Genomic DNA, 22,251 nt, shown 5'->3' on the forward strand with positions numbered 1-22,251 from the left:
GAGTCCAGGGGGACACCTGGGTGGTGGACATAGCATGTCCCCAGTTTCCGCCATTCCAGGTGTTCACCCTAGGCTGACCTATGATAGAGCCCTGAGTCAGCACTACCTGCAACAGTGCAGGGAGCTAGTTGAACCAGAGCCTATGCAACCACTCACTTGCTGTAATCAATAAAGTTGTGGCCTAAATTCTGCCAAAAACCATACCAAAATTTGAGTCTTGTCTGAATTTGTTTAAGAGGGAGGTTTAAAGATCTAAACACGCAAAACGGAAGCTCAGGAACACATTCAGCTTCCGAGGCAAAGTTCGAAAACCAGAACACCCTCTTCTGGGTTTGCAGCATTCAGCTTCCCAGTTGTTCAGGAACTAAGTTGTTCGAAAACCGAGGTGCCGCTGTACTAGGCTTATGCTTGTGTCCTTGTGATCTTTAAACATTAGTACCGGTAGTAAAACACAGAGGCCCCAGAAAGGGAACAAATCAAGTATGTCAGAAAGCTGTCATCTCCTTTGCATGGAAATTCTGTGAGTGAAAGAAATATAATACCCTTGTGGAATGGAGACATTAGTATAAACATTTATATTGACTTCATATTTTATTACCTTTGTTTATGGTTATAAACTCAGGAATAGGTGGCCTTTTTCTGGTTATATTGGGGCTAGTTAATATATTCTTCTGTGTCAGAATCCATTCCTAGTCAGTTCTGCACTCCAGAATCCCACTGCCTCGTCTGATTCAATTAAGTGAAAACAGACATTCATGACCTCTCCTTAATTCCATAAGGTGAACTGCTAGCACCGTAATAGTGTCACCATCAATTACATATTTCTTATCTGTTGCACAGAGGCCTAGGGCAAATGTCCTAGCATCGCTGTACCAAAATCCTTGTTCTTAGAAGTAGGTACATTTTATTGGAGGTGAAATGGAAATCATTGCCATTTGTAAAAAGCCATTACACTTTCCAACATGAAAGGCTCAGAGCTTTGACGTATAGCAAGTCCTGAGACCTTGGTGCTTCTATATTGATTTCAATGGATGTATTCAGCTTGTGAAAAATAAAGGTGGCCATTTCACCAACTTTGAACTAGACGTGATGGCAGCAGGACGTATCTATGAGTCTACCTGACTCCTTCTAAATTGGTGCCTGGGTACGGGGTCAATTTAAAGCATGGCATCAGTAGGGGAATTAAATATCCCCATCTATGCTTTTCCAGGTGAGATTATTTGAAATGTGTTTTCCGCTTAGCCAATGTTCCTTTTAGCCATGGAGGTCCACTAGGAGAAAAATAAAAGGGGTTTCAGAGAAAAAGCACAGGCAGCAGAAAATGACATTTTCCCACTTAAATCTGCCTCACACTTTATAGAGCTGCAGATCCACTTCTGCAAACAAGGCAGGTCATCATTCCACTATTTTGGCCCTTGCATTTTAAAAAGAACATAAATTCAATTTCATGGCAGACATTATTTGTAAAATGCAGCTGACAAGTGGAATCTGCACTTATAAGATATCATCACATATCTCCTCCCAGAAAATCACTTAAATGGGGCAGCGGGGGGGGGATCTCTAAAATTGAATCGGACAATTTCCAATATAGAAATATGGCCTGCATTAACAAGAAGAGATCTTTTCTTACGATACAGCTAATGCAAAACCAAAGATTGGACTAAGAACATCAGGCCTTTCTACTGAGCGGCTGGGATTCAAATTTGTGATAAAAATTCAGTTCTGTCATGTTTGCAACTCCTGGCAATTCCAATTAAAATAAGTATGGACTCGGACTCAAGATTAAGCCTGTCACTCATAAATAATCTTTCATGAATTTGGAAAGAACCATTGTGCTCTAATGATGAACATTTGTGCACTCTAGTTCCTTAGAACTCAGCATTTTAAAACAAACCCCAAAAAGGCTGCCCTCATCTTCCTGGAACCTTTCTTTAGACCAGTCTTTGCCCAGTTTGCATCAGTATTGGAATTGTTTTAAAGACGTTCGTAACATCTTTTCAAGAGTTTGTAATCGTTCTATCACTTGTTGTTTGCCGCCCTAGGATCTTTGGGGAAGAAGGGTGGAATTTTAATAGATGGTGTCAAAGCAACCGTTATGATACAAAGTCATTATCAGAAGAGGTAATAGTGTGCTGGTTTCAAGTGAGCTTTACTTTATCAAAACAAAATAAAAAAATTCTTTCCAGTAGCACCTTAGAGACCAACTAAGTTTGTCATAGGTATGAGCTTTCATGTGCAGAATTTTTATTATTTTGTTTTGACTACGTCAGACCAATACGGCTACCTACCTGTAACTTTACTTTATCAGTGGTGCGACGGCCACCCTATAGCCAAGGTGGGTGGCACCCTGGTTCCGGGAAGCCCCACGCAGGATCGCAAACCCCACCCACCTCTTGGAGGGGGTGAGCAGAATTTATCAGTGTTCTGTTCTGACTACATACTCTAAGGGCAAGGCTACAGCCCTGGTAGAGCACATGCTTCACATCCATTAGATCCCAGGTTCAATGCCTCATGCCTCCAGATACAGCAAGCAGGCAGTGCCTACACAACTGAGCTTGATGTACCAATGGTCTGAGTATAAAGCAGTTTTCTATGTTCCAATGCCTCTAACATTTCTTTTTCAATTCAGGTCCTTGTTGCCCCAATAACAAAACAAGGGCAACGTCAAAGAGATATTTACCTGCCCGGAGAAGGTCAGAAGTGGAAGGACATCAACACAGCCCAGGTGTTTGATGGAGGGACCTTCATCAGGAACTATTCAGTCTCTCTCATGGATGTGCCTGTGTTCATTAAGACTTTCTAGATTCCAAATCTGACTCAGATCTCAGGTTTCCCTGTATCTCGGAGAAGGATTGCTGACAAGAGCATCCATGTTGACAAGGAAGTTCTTTTTCTGAAAAGAGTTTCCAATCCACTGCAACGTTTCCAGGGTCTGTATATTGAAAGAACTATTAAACGTGTGCATTTAAAATAGACTCAACTACCCACTGTCTGTTTGCCAAAAATTATAAAGTTGTCCAAGGGCTTCTGGTGGGACTACAGCAACTGCAACAATTTTGTACCTTGAAGCTCCAGGAACTGTTCTCTTTATTGCAGAATCTGTTGAAACATCCAGTTTGCAGGGCAGGGAGTGGTGGGTAGGATGATGGGGCTTGGATGGGGAACCTCAGGCCCTGGGCTCAAATGTGGTCCGGCCTTTTTGTCTGACCCTCAGAACATTCTACAGGCCACACCCCTCACTGGCGAGGCTTTTCACTCTCCTTGAGTGCTTTTGCCTGGCTGGAATGTGTCCCTGAGCTCTGATAATGCTTCTCACTTGTCTGGATGGAGGACAGAGAGGGGTATGTGTTGTTGTTGTTTAGTCGTTTAGTCGTGTCCGACTCTTCGTGACCCCATAGACCACAGCACACCAGGCACTCCTGTCTTCCACTGCCTCCCGCAGTTTGGTCAAACTCATGTTCGTAGCTTCGAGAACACTGTCCAACCATCTTGTCCTCTGTCGTCCCCTTCTCCTAGTGCCCTCAATCTTTCCCAACATCAGGGTCTTTCCCAAGGATTCTTCTCTTCTCATGAGGTGGCCAAAGTATTGGAGCCTCAGCTTCACGATCTGTCCTTCCAGGGAGCACTCAGGGCTGATTTCCTTAAGATTGGATAAGTTTGATCTTCTTGCAGTCCATGGGACTCTCAAGAGTCTCCTCCAGCACCATAATTCAAAAGCATCAATTCTTCGGCGATCAGCCTTCTTTATGGTCCAGCTCTCACTTCCATACATCACTACTGGGAAAACCATAGCTTTAACTATACGGACCTTTGTCGGCAAGGTGATGTCTCTGCTTTTTAAGATGCTGTCTAGGTTTGTCATTGCTTTTCTCCCAAGAAGCAGGCGTCTTTTAATTTCGTGACTACTGTCACCATCTGCAGTGATCAAGGAGCCCAAGAAAGTAAAATCTCTCACTGCCTCCATTTCTTCCCCTTCTATTTGCCAGGAGGTGATGGGACCAGTGGCCATGATCTTGGGTTTTTTTGATGTTGAGCTTCAGACCATATTTTGCACTCTCCTCTTTCACCCTCATTAAAAGGTTCTTTAATTCCTCCTCACTTTCTGTCATCAAGGTTGTGTCATCTGCATACCTGAATTTGTTGATATTTCTTCCGGCAATCTTAATTGTGAGCTTCCTGTAAAAAAGTTTCCATTTCTGACTCCACTCACATTTGCCTCTGGCTCTGCCCCCCGCTGGCCTGTGGTCCTCAGAAGGTTGCTCAGAGGGAATATAGCCATCAAGGCTGAAAAGGGTTCCCCATCAACTTAGTCCTTCCCCCGCCCCACCAGCAGATTGCTGTTTGTGATGAAATCCCATGGCAAAATGCAGTTTCTTTTCCAAGACGGATTTGATTGTTTAGGCTATTTTCCATAAATGTCTCCAAAATTTGGTTGTGAAAAGAGAACGGACTTTGCAAATTAGGAGGGGAATTCAAGCCTGCCTACCTGTGGAGCAAAAGAAAAAGGAGGGCAATTGCCTTTGTGGGGATGCCTTTAAAAATAAGTTAGGGGGGGAAGCAGAGGGTTGTTCTCATCATTTCATGAACCTTTCAGCATTTCTCTTTTTAGACATTCTTTCAAGATTGTGTGCTCTCCTTGTCCAGTGACAGAGCATACATCTCCCATTATTTACTTTTGTTTTGAAAGCTATCGGCTGACTATATCTCCCTTTCTCCACACAAAACAAACAATCACCGGTGCTCGATTGGAGCTTGGTCTAACAAAGCAGTAAAAATAAAATGTTTTATTTCATCTGTAAATCCTGTGAGGAATTAGCTGTCTAAGATGAGTTTGAAAAAGTGATATATATTTTTGGTGAAGTTTTTTTAAAAAACTGAGATGCACATAAACTTAATAATTCTGACTTACATGAATCGATGCACCTTGGTGCTTCCAAGACCCAAAAAGATCTAGAAACCCACAGCCAAAACTATTCCTTTTCATGTTCAAGAGCCATCAAAGTATCTCTCTCTTGTGGCTGATTCAGGTATCAGAGAGGGGTAATGCACTGATTTGCATTAACACAAGTGGAAGGTTCATGTTGCTGATGAGAGACTTCAGATGACCTTCCAACGCATGTTTTCATACAAAACATGGGTCTGACTTAAGATTCTTAAGGTGCATTCTTATCCCCTCCATGGGAGTTGCCTCTGGCTAGACATGTAAAGGATTGTGCAAAAATTTTAACCGTACAATTGTAGACTTCCCACAAACAACTATCACACTTTGCCTGCCAACCTCTTTTTAAGCAGAGGTTGGCTGGCCATCTGTCAGGGACGCTTCAGCTGAGATTCCTGCATCATGGATGATTGGACTAAATGACACTCAAGGTCCCTTCCAACTCTACAATTCTATGATTCTACCTCTTTGGTAGTGGTACAAACTGGGCCCACAAGGTGGGCAAATACCTTCTCTGTGATGCAGTGTAAATAAAGCAATATAAATTACAGGGGGTGGACACAGTTTAAAAACAAGAAACCCACATTTCAAGCTCCAGCCTCAGAAGAAGAAACCTACAATAAAGACACAGACATGATCAAGTTATCAACAAAACATCTCTCAGAAATGCAATCTATAAATTTAAACAATGACATTGACAAACCAGCATTCTCACTCTTGTCCTGTTTTATTTGCATTGGGTGACCTCATAGTTCCTTTGCTTATGCAGCTTATGGATGAAAGCCCGAATTGCTGCCTTTTGCTCTTCTCATATCCAACCTTTATCCCTTGCACAATTCCATTTTCTCTTCTCCAGGGGCCTTCTTTCAGTTCTGTTAACAAATGTTGTGTAGTAGAGACATCTAGTGGAGAAATATTTCTTAGGGCTCCACTTTTCATCCCTTTCCCCATCATCTATAGTTCCTCATGTTGTAAGAGTTCTTTTTTGCAGAGGTTTGTCTATTTGTTTACCTTGTAAAATAAACTGAAGAAGTATAGTATCAAGGCAACTAACCGCTTATGTAGTGCAGTCCCATACATGTTTGTTCAGCAGTAAATCTCACTGGGTCGAGTAGACTCTCTAGCCTTGTAAGTCTGTTTAGAATTGCAGTCTTACTCAATTGACGTGTGGAGATTTCCTAAAAACTAGTTGTCACACACTAAAAAATGACAGGCTAAATAAATAAAGGTAAAGGTAAAGGTACCCCTGACTGTTAGGTCCAGTCACGGACTCTGGGGTTGTGGTGCTCATCTCGCTTTAAGCCTGGCCGAGGGAGCCGGCGTACAGCTTCCGGTCATGTGGCCAGCATGACTAAGCCGCTTCTGGCAAACCAGAGCAGCACATGGAAACGCCATTTACCTCCCCACTGGAGCGGTACCTATTTATCTACTTGCACTTTGAGGTGCTTTCGAACTGCTAGGTTGGCAGGAGCTGGGACCGAGCAACGGGAGCTCACCCCGTCGCGGGGATTTGAACTGCCGACCTTTTGATCGGCAAGCCCTAGGCTCTGTGGTTTAACCCACACCGCCACCCACGTCCCCTGGCTAAATAAATGTCTATCAAATTATATTTATCACCCCAGATTAAAAGACCTAAAGCAGCCCTTTGTAAAATGTGTTCCTTGTTACTTTTTATATTATTTGTTGTTTCTAGATTGTTAGCTGCCTTGGACTTTTGAGGAAATGGATCTTTAAATAAACAAATAATAGCAGATCATAATAAACACCCGCAAATCTCTCCACCCAGAGCAGGAGTTGATCTATTGCCGGCGGAGGGGAGCCATCTTGGAAAGCTCCAGTTGTTGGGCTCCAGCTTCTATAACTCCCTGTCAGCATGGCCAGTGGTCAAGGATGATATGGGTTGTGGTCCAATAACATATGGAGGGCCACAAGGTTCCCATTTCTTCCGTAATGGGCCCATTGCCTTTCAACAGGGGTGGTTAACCTATGGCCCTCCAGATGTGGTTGGTTTACAACTCCCATAATCCCTCACCACTGACCATGGGCTATTGGAAGCCTTGAGTCCAACAACATCTAGAGGGCCACACGTTTGCCAGCTTGCCCTACAGCAACATCAGAAATTAGCAGCCAGGTCACAGTGTAGTGAAAACATGGCAAGGCATTTATGAAACACAGTTACGGCCTATACACAACCACTTAGGTCCAGAATACAGCCTAAGGATGATATCAGACAAAGCTTCACTCTGGTCTCCCTCCAAGTGGTATGCTTTAAATCTGAGCAAGATGAAATTACTCTGGCAGACCTTTGCTGAATACCCCTGCCTAGTCTATTATCATCATAGTTTTTCTACTGCCTCACTTGAGATTGAAATTTCCTGCCAAGGGTAGCACACTTGGCATTGTTGCTGCAGTTTCTACTCCACTTTCCAGCCTTGGTTACGATATTAAAAATACTACATTGCAATGTGAAACAGCAATGGGCGCTACAACTAAGTTCAATAGGCTATCAAGGCCATGCCACATGGCTGTGCGCAGCTTTACATGGAAACAAGGATTAGGGATATGTGGCCTCTTCCCCCCACCCCCAATACCTGCAGATGATTTCCAACTGGCCTGGCTATCATAAACAGCAGAGAAAACACAGTCTGTCAGCTAGGACAGGGCAGGGTCCAAAGTCAAAACACACAACAGTCAAGAGAATCCAGGAACTTGGGAGAGAGGCGAAAAAAGAATGTCGGGGGAGATGGAATTTGACAGTGGGGTGATGTTTGGGATGGGAAGGCAAGAATCTGAGGGAAATGGGGACTTTCTGATCCTCCAAAATGCCTACAGTCATCCCTAGGAGCCATTAAAAAGAAAATAAAAGATGGGTCTGCATTAATCCACATCAAAATCCAGGCTTGATTTTGACACAGTAGCTAAGAAAGAATTAACACTACTGTGCTGTACTGTAATTGTTGTTTTAAAAATTCTGTATTACGTTTCAGTATAAACAAAAATACAATACAAACTCATAGCTGAGGGGAAAAGGCAGAAAATAGATACATATAAATAAGCAGAGGATTGGAAAAACACACTAATGTAGAAAACAGAGAACAGGGATAAGGAAAGGAAGTACAAGTTATTTGCAAATGCCATACATGACAAGTAATGCTACCATAAATCAACAGAATTATTTATTTTTGTCACTATTGCACCCTCACTAATACATATGTTTTTACAAGAGGTAGCTAGCCCAAGACCCCACCTACAGTTTCCAATCTTATTTAAAAGATGGCAAGCATTCCAAATACTGGCTGCCCTGCCTGGAACAGTTTGGATAATAGTAACATCATTTATGTACAAAACAAAGCTTTGCCAGACACTTGAGAAATTATCTTTGCTTAATTTGTCCCCTACTCAACCACATTTCCCCATGATTAAGAGAACACACAACTGTCTACACCAGGCCCCTTTCAGATGTTTGCAGTTTCCCCGCCATGAACCTTTCTGCCAATGCAGTAAGCCTGTGCTGAATTAGACCTTCGTCTTGACAGTCCTCCTGGATTGTGAATGCTTCTGGTCTCTTTTCAAAGGCTTCCAAAGTTACACTGGGTCTCTTGGCACATTTGGAGAAAGGCTTTAGCTACTCTGGTGCCCGAGTGGGAAGCTGGAAGACAAGACTCCTGCACCTTTGAGAATCTTGTTGAAGAGGGAATTTCAGCAAGTGTAGCTTGCCAGAACAATTCCACACAACTATCTTAGGTGTGGGAGCCCTATTTACTTGTGCATCAGGCTAATTTAAATGAGGCATAGGGATATCATTGCATCCTTTTGGAAGAGAGCATGCCCGGTAAAGCTTAAGGCAACCCAGAAGTGTCTCCAGAACACAAAGATTCAGCCCACATCTGCAGACAAAATCAGCAATGTTCTGGAGATCTAATACATGCATGGCAAAGCCTAGGATCCCTTCCAACATCCATTGAGGTGTCTAGGCTAGAGTACAGATTTGATACTGGACTCTGAAATCCGCTGCAGAGTTAGAGACCACACACACACACACACACACACACACACACAAACACACACACACACACGATTTGTCAAAACTATCATTCCCATCCCTATTTTTAGCCCTCTTCTCCCTTTTTTTTGTTTGATAATTTATGGGCAATTAAACACACAGCCATTTAAAGTCAGTAAGAGTTACTTCACGTTGCTTCTTAACGAAATATCCACATAGAGGACTGGGTAGTTTTATAGCATGAAATTATGTGCATTGCAGCACAGCACTTCAGTTGATATGACATGATGTTTAAGCAAAAATTTAACAGCCACATTCTAAAAATAAACAGAGCTTTTACTCTTTGCAGACAAGCGCCTGAATTTTTGCCAGCCCTCTGACTTCTACCCGCACAAATGGCACTTTATCTAAATGTGCAGCTGATCAACCTAATGTGCAAAATAAGCAAACATCTTAGTTCTGCTTCCCCAGTTTTCAGAGTATTTGCCTCATTAGGCCATGCGAAGAGACTGAGTGGAATGCAAAACCCTTTTAAGTATCAGATGCTTGTTTTTTATATGCTGCTGTCTCACAGTAGGGAAGATTTTGTGCAGCTGTAAACAAAGATGATACTAAGCTACATTCCAGTGCAATAGCATACTGGAGAAAAGCAGTATGCACCTCTGGCTAGGAGGATACCCTTATTAAGCCAGGACTGGCCCACAGCTGCTCTGCTCCAGGATTCCTCAGCATTACGGTAAGTATCTTGCAAGAACCAGTTAAGGGTGCTTGCTATGATTTAGGGACTATCCCTTTATCGAATTTGATTTCAAGCACTCCGGGCTGAATATTAAAATGATGCCCATTCTTCAGGCGTTGTAATTCCATATTCGCTCAGTCCCCTGGGATTTGCCAGGGCTTTCATAGCCCCACAATTCATCCATCCATCCATCCATCCATCCATCCATCCATCCATCCATCCATCAACAACTAGCCATAGTTTGGGCCTGCAGCTCAGCCTCTGCACTTTTGGCTGCTTGCACCAGTGAAGATTTTAACAGTGCCATTCTCTGCATGTGTTCAACAGGGCATTCTCCTAGGTAAGTGTGCATTGGATGCAGTGATTGCTGTTCTTTTTCATTCTTTTGTATAATTTGTATTATAATAGAATTATTGTTTTGATGTTGCGGGTTGTATTTTTAAAAATAAATCATTTTGTGTTTTGTTTTCCTATGAGTTGTATCCCACCCTGGGACCTTCTGGTTAAGGGTAGGCAAGAAATGAATCAATGAGGATAATGATAATTTTTTTTTGCATTGAAAGTCATCTCAAGATGTTTTTGAACTAATCCTCTAGCAAACAAAATAAATACTCTAAGCCTTACACTTGCTTATTCAAAAGTATGTCTCCTTGATCTCAATGGAATTTATTCCCTAGTGACTGAGGTTAGGTTTGCAGTCTTAGTCAGTGAGTTACTTAGTGCCAGAGACCTCGAGCTGTGCCTGCCCTGTGGAATGCCCTTCCATCAGATGTCAAACAGATAAACAACTATATGATTTTAAATATATATTTGAAGGCAGCCCTGTACAGGGAAGTTTTTGATGTTTGATGTTTGATTGTTTTTAATGTGGCTGAGGCAACCTAGTCAGATGAGTGGCTTATTATTATTATTATTAGTAGTAGTAGTAGTAGTAGTACACTGTTTTGGGAAATGCAAATTTGGTTAACTTTGCCTTTAAATGCAAACTAAATTGAATTACTCTGCCATCCCTATTAGTGCAAGCTTGGGCACAGCCAGGCCTGCTGGGTGAAACAGTTACTGCACATGATTGGAGTGTGTAGTCAAAACACACCACCACTATCCTGCTTATACATATTGTAGACAGCAAGCTCTAAGCTTTATTTAAGATAAGCAGGTCAATCATTACTGATCTCACCGTAATGATGCAAACTTCCAAGGAATCCCGGAACATAGTTTGGAAACTATCCATGGGTCACCTGGTAAAAAAGCTGATCCTCAAGTTTCTTACTGAATGTTAGGATCCAAAGTTATAAATCAGCATCTAAGTCGAGTGACAAATGCTAATCCTTAAACAGATATTTCAGATCAAATGAATAATTTTAGAATGATTTAGAATCATTTAGAATGATTCCTCTTTTTTAAGGGATTTTCTGTATCATAAAAATAATTTTAGGGTCAATTGTTCCAGTTAGTTCAAGTTTCATTGAAACCTTCACTCCAGTCCCGCACACAACCTGTTTTCTTGGAGATAATTTTAGTAATACTGAAAGCTTAAAAAAAAAAAAAAACCTCAGATAAATGCTTCCATATCATCATGTGGTTGATATATTAGTGTTGTTTCATCATCAATTTATTATTTATTTTCTTTGGGGCAGTACGCATGCCTGTGAAGTAAAAAATTGAAAATGTGATAATGTGAACAAGTACAAAATAAAGTGAAAATGTATCTGTCAGATCACTGAGAATAGATTGTAACGATACATCTCCACTTCAACTCTTTCATTCAATAACAAAAAACAAACCAAAAAGCTATCAGTAACTACTAATAGCTCTTTTAAAAGCGGAAGTCGGTTTCTCTTTATATTTTAATCACTACATTTTCTTTATAATGTATTCAGGACCATGACACAGGCAACAAGTGAGGGGTTGGCTCATTTTCTCCACTGCCATGTTTACAGTATTTAAAAAAACATTTTGGGAAATGTGGACATTTATCCAAAGTTCATCTGATTTCATTTAAAAAAAAGACAAAGTATACAAAGTGCACTGCAGTAAATTCTTTGTGTGCACACATATAGATAATTTGCAAAACATGTTTACAGCCAGTGGTTACAAAACTATGTACGTATTGGTTTTTGGATCTTTATCAGCGTCATGCTTTTCACCTTTAATGCGTCAAAACTGCTCCTTCCACAAAACTGCAGGAGTCAGACATATTACACCAGGGGCAAACATAATGCCACCGGTTCAGTTTCCGTTTGCATAAGGACAAAGTCCATTGAACACTTCACAACAGTTCACCTACTACATAAATATATTTGAAAGCTGGCCCCTTTGACGGAACCTGAGGTCAGATTGCATGAAGTGTATACAAGAAGCTTAACCTTCTGCAACTGTGCTTGGAACTGTGCTGGTTTTGAAAAATGTGACAGTGTTTATATATTAGTCTCCCTAAATCCTCAACAAACTGGTTAAATGCAAGCAACAGTTTTTATTCCTGCTATGAACAGTCTAATGCCTCCCCTCCCCTTAAATGCCTTCTTTTACATCAAAATATTTCATTTTAGTCATGATAAGAAACTAAGCAACTGAAAAGATATTGTTTAAAGATGGAAAATAGTATAATATTACCCTGGAAAATAATGTTATAGTTTCAATTTTAGTTTGCTGTTCAATACACTGTACATTGACTGATTAATTTTTCAGGGACTTCTGGCCTGCTTTTCAAAACGCAATTTCCTCCAAGGCATTGCACAATAAATGTAACACAATTTTAAAACAACTTCAGTAACACACACACACACAACCTTTGGCCTTCTAGTTGTTGGATTCCAATTTCCTGGCCAGAATAGACTGGAGGGCTGTAGGTTCTTCACTCTGAGCTAAAATATGGAGAAGACGAAGAAGACGAAGAAGACGAAGAGAAACACAAAACACATTAGACCAGCAACACAGAACAGAAGTGACAGTATCATAAGTTTTAAAAATATATAGAGCATAGTGTTAATTTAAGCTCCAGCCTACCTTTACCTGAAGGCAGACTGATTTTTTTAAAGATCACCATAGTGGCTGCAGAGTACCAGTTGTACTATCATAAAGATTATTCCATAACTTTTGGGGTGTGAATTTTGCTATGAGTAGTTATGTCTGCATTACTTGTGTAGGGGAATGTTGATAAACTGAGGCTTTGCTGTGTAAGAAATTATATTATATTGCTTCCTGATTTATCATGGGCAGAGAATAGAGAAAGATGGTTTCTGCCTAATCTAGTGACATCATTCTTTCCCAGGCTGCTCATTTTAAAGTTGCAGAAAAGGGCCTTTAAATTAAAAATATATTCACCAAGCAGTTTTAAAGAAGAATCACACCTGGGAAGAAGATATGCTGCAACTGCTGCTTCAGTAGCCCAATGTCCACTAAATCCTACATTTGCCCAGAGGTGGGTGGCTATAACACAACAAAAGCAGGACAACCCCTCCCCACCTCTCCATGAACATTTGTGGTATGAAAAGTTATGAGATTTCAGCAAGAACTTACAGAATATGCACTGATTGGAAATTACGCCACCCCAAAACATTTGCAGGTGCAAACAGTATTTGAAAGAGGGATCTTATTTGATCACCCATATGTGTGATAAAAGGGCCATAGCCCCTCTGGACAGTGATAATGTGATAGTATTGGGGAAGCATCACAAAACAACTAAGGCCACATGCTCACCTTACATTGAAAGCACAAAGAATCCTGGAAATCCTGCGGTGTGTTAGGGATCCTGAAAGTTGTGAAGAGACCCCTATTCCCCTCACAGAAAGTGGTTTAACCATCAATCCCTTTTCCTGGGGTACTTTATGAACTGTAACTCTGTGAGGACAACAGGAGTCTGCTTAACAACTAACCTATACTGTACAGATTTTCAAATTTCTATTTCAATGTACTGTATGCACTATTCCTTCCCACTGTGAAGTACAGTATTGGTTACCATCAAGCAATTTCATTATGATTCTGTCCACTAGGTGGCACTAGGAACTACCTAACTACCAGCTCATTTTTTTAGTCCAAAAACTGTTTCATGTAGGTAGTACAGTGGTACCTCGGGTTACAAACGCTTCAGGTTACAGACTCCGCTAACCTGGAAGTAGTACCTCGGGTTAAGAACTTTACCTCAGGATGAGAACAGAAATCGTGCAGCAGTGGTGTGGCGACAGTGGGAAGCCCCATTAGCTAAAGTGGTACCTCAGGTTAAGAACAGTTTCAGGTTAAGAACGGACCTCCAGAACAAATTAAGTTCTTAAGCAGAGGTACCACTGTAAGAAAAAGGGGGGGTTTGGGGGCAGGCAGAATTGGCATAATATGGACATGTATACCAACTTTCAAAGAAGGTACATGTTTAAGCAAATATGCATTTGCCATTGTATAAGTATTATTGTTACATTTTAAAGTCTCACCATGATCAACTCCCGCCCAGAAACCTATGTCCCTACAATGGAAGGACATATGGATCCAGAATTGGCCTCCACAGTCACTTATGGACTCACTTTTGAAAACATGCTTATGGAAGACAATCTTACTGAGTTACGAGTGATCACCCAAGAAGATTATTACATTTATATTCCACCATTTCTCCAAGATGCTTAAGGCAGTGTACATGGTTCTCCTTTGCCTTAGTTTATCTTCACAACAACCCTGTGAGGTGTGTGCTTTATGACTGAGTAGAAATTTAACCCTGGATCTCCCCAGTCCAAAGGAGCATTAATTGCAACTCATTAGGCTTGTGTGGCAGTTTCCATGTCTCCATATACTCACTGGTACAGAGTACAGTGGTACCTCGGTTTAAGTACACAATTGGTTCCAGAAGTCTGTACTTAACCTGAAGCGTACTTAACCTGAAGCAAACTTTCCCGTTGAAAGTAATGGAAAGTGGATTAATCCGTTCCAGACGGGTCCGCAGAGTACTTAAACTGAAAGTACTCAAACCAAAGCATACTTAATCCGAGGTATGACTGTACTGTTGCCTCTGTTTTCCTGCCCAGGGCAGCCATTTTGTGCTGGCACTCACCAGCCTTTTATCTAGAAGAAGTGGGAGCCAGCACCTCATTTACTTATTTTGCTGAAAAATAAAAGCACTGACTGGAAGCGACCCAGTCTCCTGATTTGGTTGTGTACTAGTTCATAATATTCAGTGAGAATTTCATAGCAAGTAAGAGGTTAACATTAAACAGCTTTTGCTGATGCACCAACAAAGCAACAAGGATTGAAGATTCTGAAGTTCCACAGCACTCAGCAAGAGTTTCAGTGAGGGCTTTAGGGCAAAACAAGACATTACATTATCTCCCCACTTTCATGAGGGCAACCATGGATGTGGGATTTTCGGAAGTGTTTCAAATAATTTGTGGGTGGGTAGCATAATATTGCTGATGAGGTGACAGATTTCTACTTCCCCATCCCAGCTCCGTTTTGCTGCTGAAGGAGCCTGGCAGCATTTCTCTATAATTTTGATTAGAATTATCTGCTTCAGAAGAGGAAATTTGCTAGGGACTGAAGATGAAGAGAAAAGGGTTAGGTTACTCCCACCCCCACTGGAGCAATCTGCATTTTTTAAAAAAGAAAAAGAAACAAAAAACCCACCTGCATGTTAGATGCAAAGGTGTATTTAATAGTTACGTGTAGCTCAGCCCTTAGGCAACAACAAAAAAATAGATTTTCTTGGGCTATTTCACATATTTCATTCTGCAGACAGGGAACAGTTAATCCTGTGTTTCCTGTGCCTTGTGAAATCAATTACTTGACAATCCAGAAGTGGAAGTACAATGGGTAGAAAGGGAAAAGGATAAAAAGCAAATATTATCTTTTGGGTAAAGGACTTATATACCAGGAGCTCCTCAGTGCATATTGTGGTGTCTGCTGGCACACTTACAATTCACCCTTCCAAATATCCTCCGCCCTATGAATGATTCTGTCACAGTGGCCAGAGTGGGCTACTTCAGAGTAACGACGCTACGCAGCTCTGCATTTTATTCTTTTATTGGTGCTGCGTATTTACAGTGCTGAAGTCATTGCTATTTACACGGAGTGATGTGGTCAGTCGGTTTCAGAACCTCCGAATGGCTTTTGGCGCGTCTTTCTCCAACACAAAAGCTTTGGCAGACCCATCCTCTTTCCCCTCCTCTTTCTGCGTAATTCCGGAGTTGGGGGGATGGGTCTCCCCCCCTTATTCGCCCCTTCCTGTCCCACCTGGGACCCTGGCTCCTCTACCTTGCCTGAGCCTCGGCCCCGACTTCCTGCTTCCCCACTGGCATCGGAACTCTCTCTGCTTTCCCCTGTGCTCGGGGATGGGCTTGAACTCAGGAGGGGAGGGACTTCGCGATATCCCCTGTCCCTCACAGATTCCCTGAGTCACCACCAGCTCCCACCCTTCTGGCAATAGAGCTTCCAAGCACTCTTCCAACTCCAGCTCCTCCTCTCATAATCTCCCTAGATACGGCTGAATAAACGAAATAGCCATACCATATATGTTTTTTTTTAAAAAAAACCCAAAACCTAACATAGGTAAGCATGAGGGCTTTCATCCACTTAAACAACCCTGTGTGTCCTAATGGTGCTTTCCCATTGTTAGCTGCAAGAGGGGAAGCTGTGAAGGCAGATAGGGATGAGAGCCCCACATATGTACACAGTAGAAATCAGGACACATCTAGCTTTGCGGCAGGGTGTGTGTGTGTGTGTCCGTCCTGATAATGCTAGTTCATGTAAACTATTGTGGGACCTGCATATAGTGAAGGATGCACAGCTACTTGACAGTGAAGCCACGTTAAATTAAATAGGACTTACTTCCAGCAAGCATGTGTGCATGAGGACCAGGGTGCAAGACTCTTGAAGGGTTCCCATTCTTTCACCCATGCTGCCTTATTTTTACCTCTTCCAAAGATATAATTGTTTAAAAGATTTGCTTCCGAAACTACATAAAAGGCTGGCAAGAATACAGTGGCTAATGGGATTTAGCTGCAACATCAGCTGCAGCTTTCATTATTAAGTTGGAGTGGCATTTTATTTGCCATTACCTTGATCTAGGCTTTGGCTGCATTATAGTTCAGAAACAGCCCAAGCAGCTACAGTATTACGGTACTTCCTGGCGAAATGGGTGGGGGATTCATTCTGGTTTATTTGGAACTATGATGACTTTTGCCACAAGTATAGGTATTGATGGCAAACCAGCAGCTATAGAAAGTAGTTTAAAGCAGTGTTACTGGCTAGCATTGCCCTTTTCTGTTTGTAAAGAAGTCAAGAGTGAATTGCAGGCATTAATTCCATCCGTATGACTTTGTCACTTTGTTAAATGTCCAAAGGTATTTTAATGTTCTTACTAACCCTTTGCATTCTGCTTATATGGGAGACTACTAGAAGTGGAGCCCTGTGATAATTGACAATGGATAAAATGAAACAGGGGGGACTTCTCAGTACCTCACCCCCCATGTCTGCAAGGGTTGAGTCATACTCTTTAAAAGGCAACTTTCTTCTGCAACCAACCATGCCTTGGGCTCCCTAATCTCTCTCACTACCAACAAAAACTAATAAACAAATTGATGAGGAACCTATCCACATGACAATGACACAAAATCCTGCCCATAAACTATGCAAAAGAAGGAAAAATCATTATCTCCCCCTGCCCAACCTCACATAGCCTATGACAGCAACTTCTCACACCAAGTATAACTGATCTGCAGACAGGTCTCTACGAACTGAAAACAGAGACATTATATGTGCCTTTATTATCCATAAAGGACGCAGGTGGCGCTGTGGGTTAAACCACAGAGCCTAGGCAGGGCTTGCTGATCAGAAGGTTGGCGGTTTGAATCCCTGCGACGGGGTGAGCTCCCGTTGCTCGGTCCCAGCACCTGCCAACCTAGCAGTTCGAAAGCACGTCAAAGTGTACGTAGATAAATAGGTACTGGAAGGTAAACGGCGTTTCCATGCGCTGCTCTGGTTCGCCAGAAGCGGCTTTGTCATGCTGGCCACATGACCTGGAAGCTGTACACTGGCTCCCTCGGCCAATAACGCGAGATGAGCGCCACAACCCCAGAGTCGGTCACGACTGGACCTAATGGTCAGGGGTCCCTTTACAACTTTTCCTTTTATTATCCATGAAAATCTTTCCATAAAAACATTTTTAAGGCAACTTGTTCTTTAATGTGCTTAAGTGAAAGCAGGCACTTTCCTTTAGGGAGGGCAGTGAGGGCAAAGGAATCAGTTGTTTCTCTCTCTCCATGCCCCCTCAATATTTTTGACAAGCATGCAGGCTAGGCTGCCTAACTAAGACGGGCTCCCAAGTAGCATGCATGACTATGCAGAATTGCTTTTTCGTGATGATAATGCAGATACTGCAGTGGTGTGTGCATTGGTGTGTAACTCTTCAAGTGCAACCAACTCATCACTTCAGCTGGGGTACTGAAGCATGAAAAAAAAGCTCTCAGGAAGGCACAGCACTTAGCAGTAATAGCAGATCAACAGCTGATCATATCTTCATGTGGTCTGCCTCAATATTGTGCTTCCCAGGGACTGTCTTCAGGTTGTGTGGGTACTCAGTCACCATGTTCCAGGTTGTAGGAACGAAAAAATCGCCATGTTTCCAAAGCTCAGCAAAGACCAATAACAGAAGGGTAAATAGGCGGGGAAGCAATGAGACACGGTAACCCACAGGGCTCTGGTTCACAACCAGATTTTCCTAGATAAGCATCAAACTTGGCAACAGATTAAAAGGAAATATAGGATGTGTGTAGTCACTGCACTGGAGGTTGATCAAAGCCACAAGTGGAAGGGCTCCGGCTCTCCCATGTAGAGCCAGGAACACACCCTGCCTGAAACCCTGAAGAGCGGCTGCCAATCAGTGTAGACAATAATACTGAGCTAGACAGATCAGCAGCCAGGCTCAGTAGAAGGCATGTTCCTGCATTCCTATTTAAATCAGCTCTTTACTGTATTCAGAACCTCAAGATCTAGAATATTTAGTGGAAAGGCTGTAGCTGAGTGATATAGCACCTCTTTTGCATGGAGAAGGTCCCAGGCTCAGTCCCCAATGGTATCTCCAAGTAGGCCTGGGAATGTCCCCCGTCTGGAACCCTAGAGTGCTGCAGCCAGTCAGTATAGACAATACTGAGCTAGGTGGGCCAGTAGTGTACATCATCCTTTGTTCCTGTATAAAGGTGGGTTGACATTACAAGGCAGGAATTTGTAGGTTAAGACCTCAACCGCAACAGAGCATTGGGGATAAGGTTGTGTGTGTTTTATTTCTTTGTTTAGTTTGTAATTATTATTTTGGCATGCTTAGAGCATAAATCATATTAACCTACTGACAGTGTATACATATAACACAAGAAAAGCTTCTAGCAGATGTTATGCAGGAGGAACACACTGCATTTACTTTCAACCTGTTGATCACACAATGTAGGTGGATTTTCCACGTGGCTATTTTGTCCCAAAGTGTTCAGGGATGGGGAACCTATGCTACTCCAGATGTTGATGGACTCCTGTTCTCATCAGCCCCAGCCAGTGTAGCCAATGCTTGTGGTCGGGGAAGATGGGAGTTATAGTCAACAAGCTCTGGAGGGTCACAGACTCCCCACATCTGCAATCCTGGGTGCATTGCCCCATTCTGCAGCAAAACCAAGAGCATCCCAAACATCAGCTAGGCCACATTCTACTAAGGCATAGAGAGGCATTGTCAAAATGTTATGGCCAGTGGCCTATACAAATACAAGACTTTCAACCTCTCAGGCTCAGAGTATGGCCTAAGGACAATGTCAGACAAGGCTCTATGGCCTCTGAGTGGTATTCAGTGTGATAAGTCACTCTTACTACCGTATATTTGCCAGTGGCCACATTTTGCTGTCCTGCAGCTAACTCACATTTTGCAATTCAAACTTTTAACTCTTTCATCCATTGGAGAAAATGTAATGTTGTTCTCTAGCAGTTTCCTGTAATTTCATGAAAGGGCGTAATGCAGTATTTGCATGTTGACAGATTTATAGAAAAACCTATTAACCTAAGCAGCTGAACAAGTACTAGAACGATTCCAGTACCTTTGACCTACATTCTTGAGCAAGCGTGACAGTTCAGTTAATGCCAATCTACTTTCCAAACAGGTCATTCATTACAAGGTACGTTGCTATGGCGACATCCTAATTCTGAACTGTAACTGCCTGTTGCAAATAGGAAAATGGGTTCAATATATAGGAAATTATTGTGATGTTTATACTACCGTAGCTAGGCAAAATAAAAACTTATTTGCTTATAAGAGCTAATAAACTTGACTTCATTCTCTAGAAACATGTAAACTGTTGTCACCCAAGCTGAAATATCTATCCATGCTACATTGAATTGATTCTTGTATTGTGGGCAATTAAACTACTGGTAGTTCAAGGACAGAGGAGCCTATGAGTTGGCCCTCAGCCATGGTGTGAATATGAGGTCCACTTCAGTCAGCTGTCTCACGCCATGCCTCCCCTCCTCACCTGTGTGATTCTGGTTGTGGAATGTGGTGTTCTCCAGAAAACTCAAATTCCTCAAAAATATTATCAGCCACATCAGAGCAAAAGACAGCTCTTAGAGCAGGACCAAAGAGCCCCAACCCCTCACAGAGGAGAATGTCCCAACTATCTCCTACAAACCACCCCTACAATCTAGAGTGTTGGTCCAGAATCTGGGAGATGATGGTTCAAATGCCCCAACAATGTTTTGGATTACAACTCTCATCCATCCTAGTCAAGCCAGTCCAGTGCTGACTGGGGCTGATAGGATATGCACTCCCAAACAACTAGAAGAACATTGTCGATCTCTATCACGCAACACAGATCTACCTTTCGCAAGGGCTGTGAATGGGCCCACAGCTCTGGTGTTAATGTGGGGTTTGCTTCAGTCTGCTGCCCCATTTCACTATTTTACTCAACCCACAAATGACAAGCAAAAACTGTACTTTGAAGTTACCAGTTCAAAACAAATCCGCATTCCATGACAATAGTTTCTACTACACCTTTCAACAGAGAGGAATCTGAAGCATTTGTCTTCCTTTTGTGGACAATGGTTCACCCAACCTCTAATCCAGACTGTGTCATGCCCTGTTGTACTGTATTTGACTGATGGTCACTGGTGATCCCTAAACGCAGGTCCCTAAATGTAATTTAAGGATCACTTTTCAGGGCTCATTATTTAAAGTACAAAGAAGTTTTCATATATGGAGAGGATCCAGGTGGGTTCTCATTTCATCCATTCCATCCATCTGGCTATACTGTAATGGTTTAATCACTGCTCTTCTGCTGGAAACTACAAAACTCGCAAAACTTTCTACACTGGTGGGTTAATATTGCTTTGTGCATGTATGTTATCCTGCCTTCCTAGCAGGACAATTTGGCATGGCATGTCTGAGCAGCATTCGGGGAAAGCAGTTCTCCTCCTCAGCACCGCGAAAGGCATAATTTTCTGGAGTGCCCAGCTTGTAGGGCTGCTGGCGAAGGCCCAGAGCCTTTCTCCCGTCTCAAGGCCGGCAGCTCGCTGCCTTTCCATACCGTCGCCTCCCGCCCCGCCAGGCCCGGGAGCGCCACGCGCCACGTTTCCGTTCCCGGGGCTTTGAGTGGAGGTACTGGGACAGCGGGATTGTGTCGCTTCCTCCGCGGGGAGAGAAAAGGGGCTTGGAAAGCCCGTCCTCTCTTCCCTCGGACTACCAGTACTGCAGGCGCGCTCCAGTAGGAGAAAGAGGGAGCCCTCCTCTCTCCTTTCAAGCCCAGAAGAGCCCCGCTTTCTTTCTTTCGGAGGCGCGCGCGAGGGCAGAAGCCGGCTCCCCCCCCCCCGCTCCTCCGAGCTCCGCCCCACTGCTGCCTTCGCCCTGCCTGAACGCGCCCCTGCCGCGCCTCCTCCTCCTCCGGCTTCGCACTTTGCGCCCGCTGCTGCCTCCTCCTTCCCCGCCCAGTCACCCCGGAGCGGCAATTCCCGTTTCTCGGCCCCGGCCCCGCCCTTCTCCTGGCAGCTCGGCCAATCCGGACCCAGCCGGTAGCAGCAGCAGCAGCAGCGGCAAGGGCGCTCCAGGGTGCTGCACTGCGCGCGGGCTTCCCTCGCGCACTCTTGCGCGCCCTCTCTCCGTCTCCTCACAGCCGCCTGCGAGGAGGCGCCCCTTTCCCTCCTCGCCGGATAGTCCGTAAGTTGAATCTTTCTGTGCCCCCCCCCCCGCGTTCCTCTCCCCGCCCCATCCGCGGTTGGTGTCTTTCGGTTCTCTCCCGCTAGTTTAGGGAGGGTGGCCCCGCGCGCATATAGAGGAGCACGCGAGGCCCGGAGGGGGCGACGATACTGGGGCGGGGAGTGCCCGGCGTGCAGCGCGAGCAAATGTACCCCGGGGTTCCCGTGTCCGGAGGGTGCTCCGCTCGTTGTCTGAGGGACTGTCTAGGGGAGAGAAAGACGGCGTGCGCGAGAGAGTCCCTTCCCACGTGAGCGCCTTCCTCTTCCGCGGCTCCCTGGCGCTTGGCGGAGGAAGGACATCACAGGGTGGGGAGAAACTTGCCTTCTTGGTTCCTGTGTGTGCAAGAGAATTGCGGTTTATAATCTTTCTTCCGT

General features: G+C 43.5%; 2 protein-coding genes across 5 annotated transcripts in view; both read left to right on the top strand.

Annotated features, from left to right (window-relative positions):
• LOC118088695 (SITS-binding protein-like) overlaps positions 1 to 2,973 on the top strand; it is a 42,713-nt gene extending 39,740 nt beyond the window's left edge. For all 3 annotated transcript variants that reach the window (XM_088665525.1, XM_060276685.2, XM_035122642.3), the window contains one exon: positions 2,630 to 2,973. In XM_088665525.1, coding sequence (XP_088521651.1) covers positions 2,630 to 2,803 — 174 coding nt within the window. In that variant the 3' untranslated portion in view covers positions 2,804 to 2,973. The remainder of the gene's footprint in view (positions 1 to 2,629) is intronic.
• An 18,709-nt stretch (positions 2,974 to 21,682) lies between these two features.
• CPT1A (carnitine palmitoyltransferase 1A) overlaps positions 21,683 to 22,251 on the top strand; it is a 45,893-nt gene continuing 45,324 nt past the window's right edge. For both annotated transcript variants that reach the window (XM_035122602.3, XM_035122628.3), the window contains exon 1: positions 21,683 to 21,838. The gene's annotated coding sequence lies outside the window, so the exon portion shown is untranslated. The remainder of the gene's footprint in view (positions 21,839 to 22,251) is intronic.

Source organism: Zootoca vivipara, chromosome 1 (assembly GCF_965207765.1).
Source record: "Zootoca vivipara chromosome 1, rZooViv2.hap1.1, whole genome shotgun sequence".
In the NCBI taxonomy this organism is placed as follows: domain Eukaryota; kingdom Metazoa; phylum Chordata; class Lepidosauria; order Squamata; family Lacertidae; genus Zootoca; species Zootoca vivipara.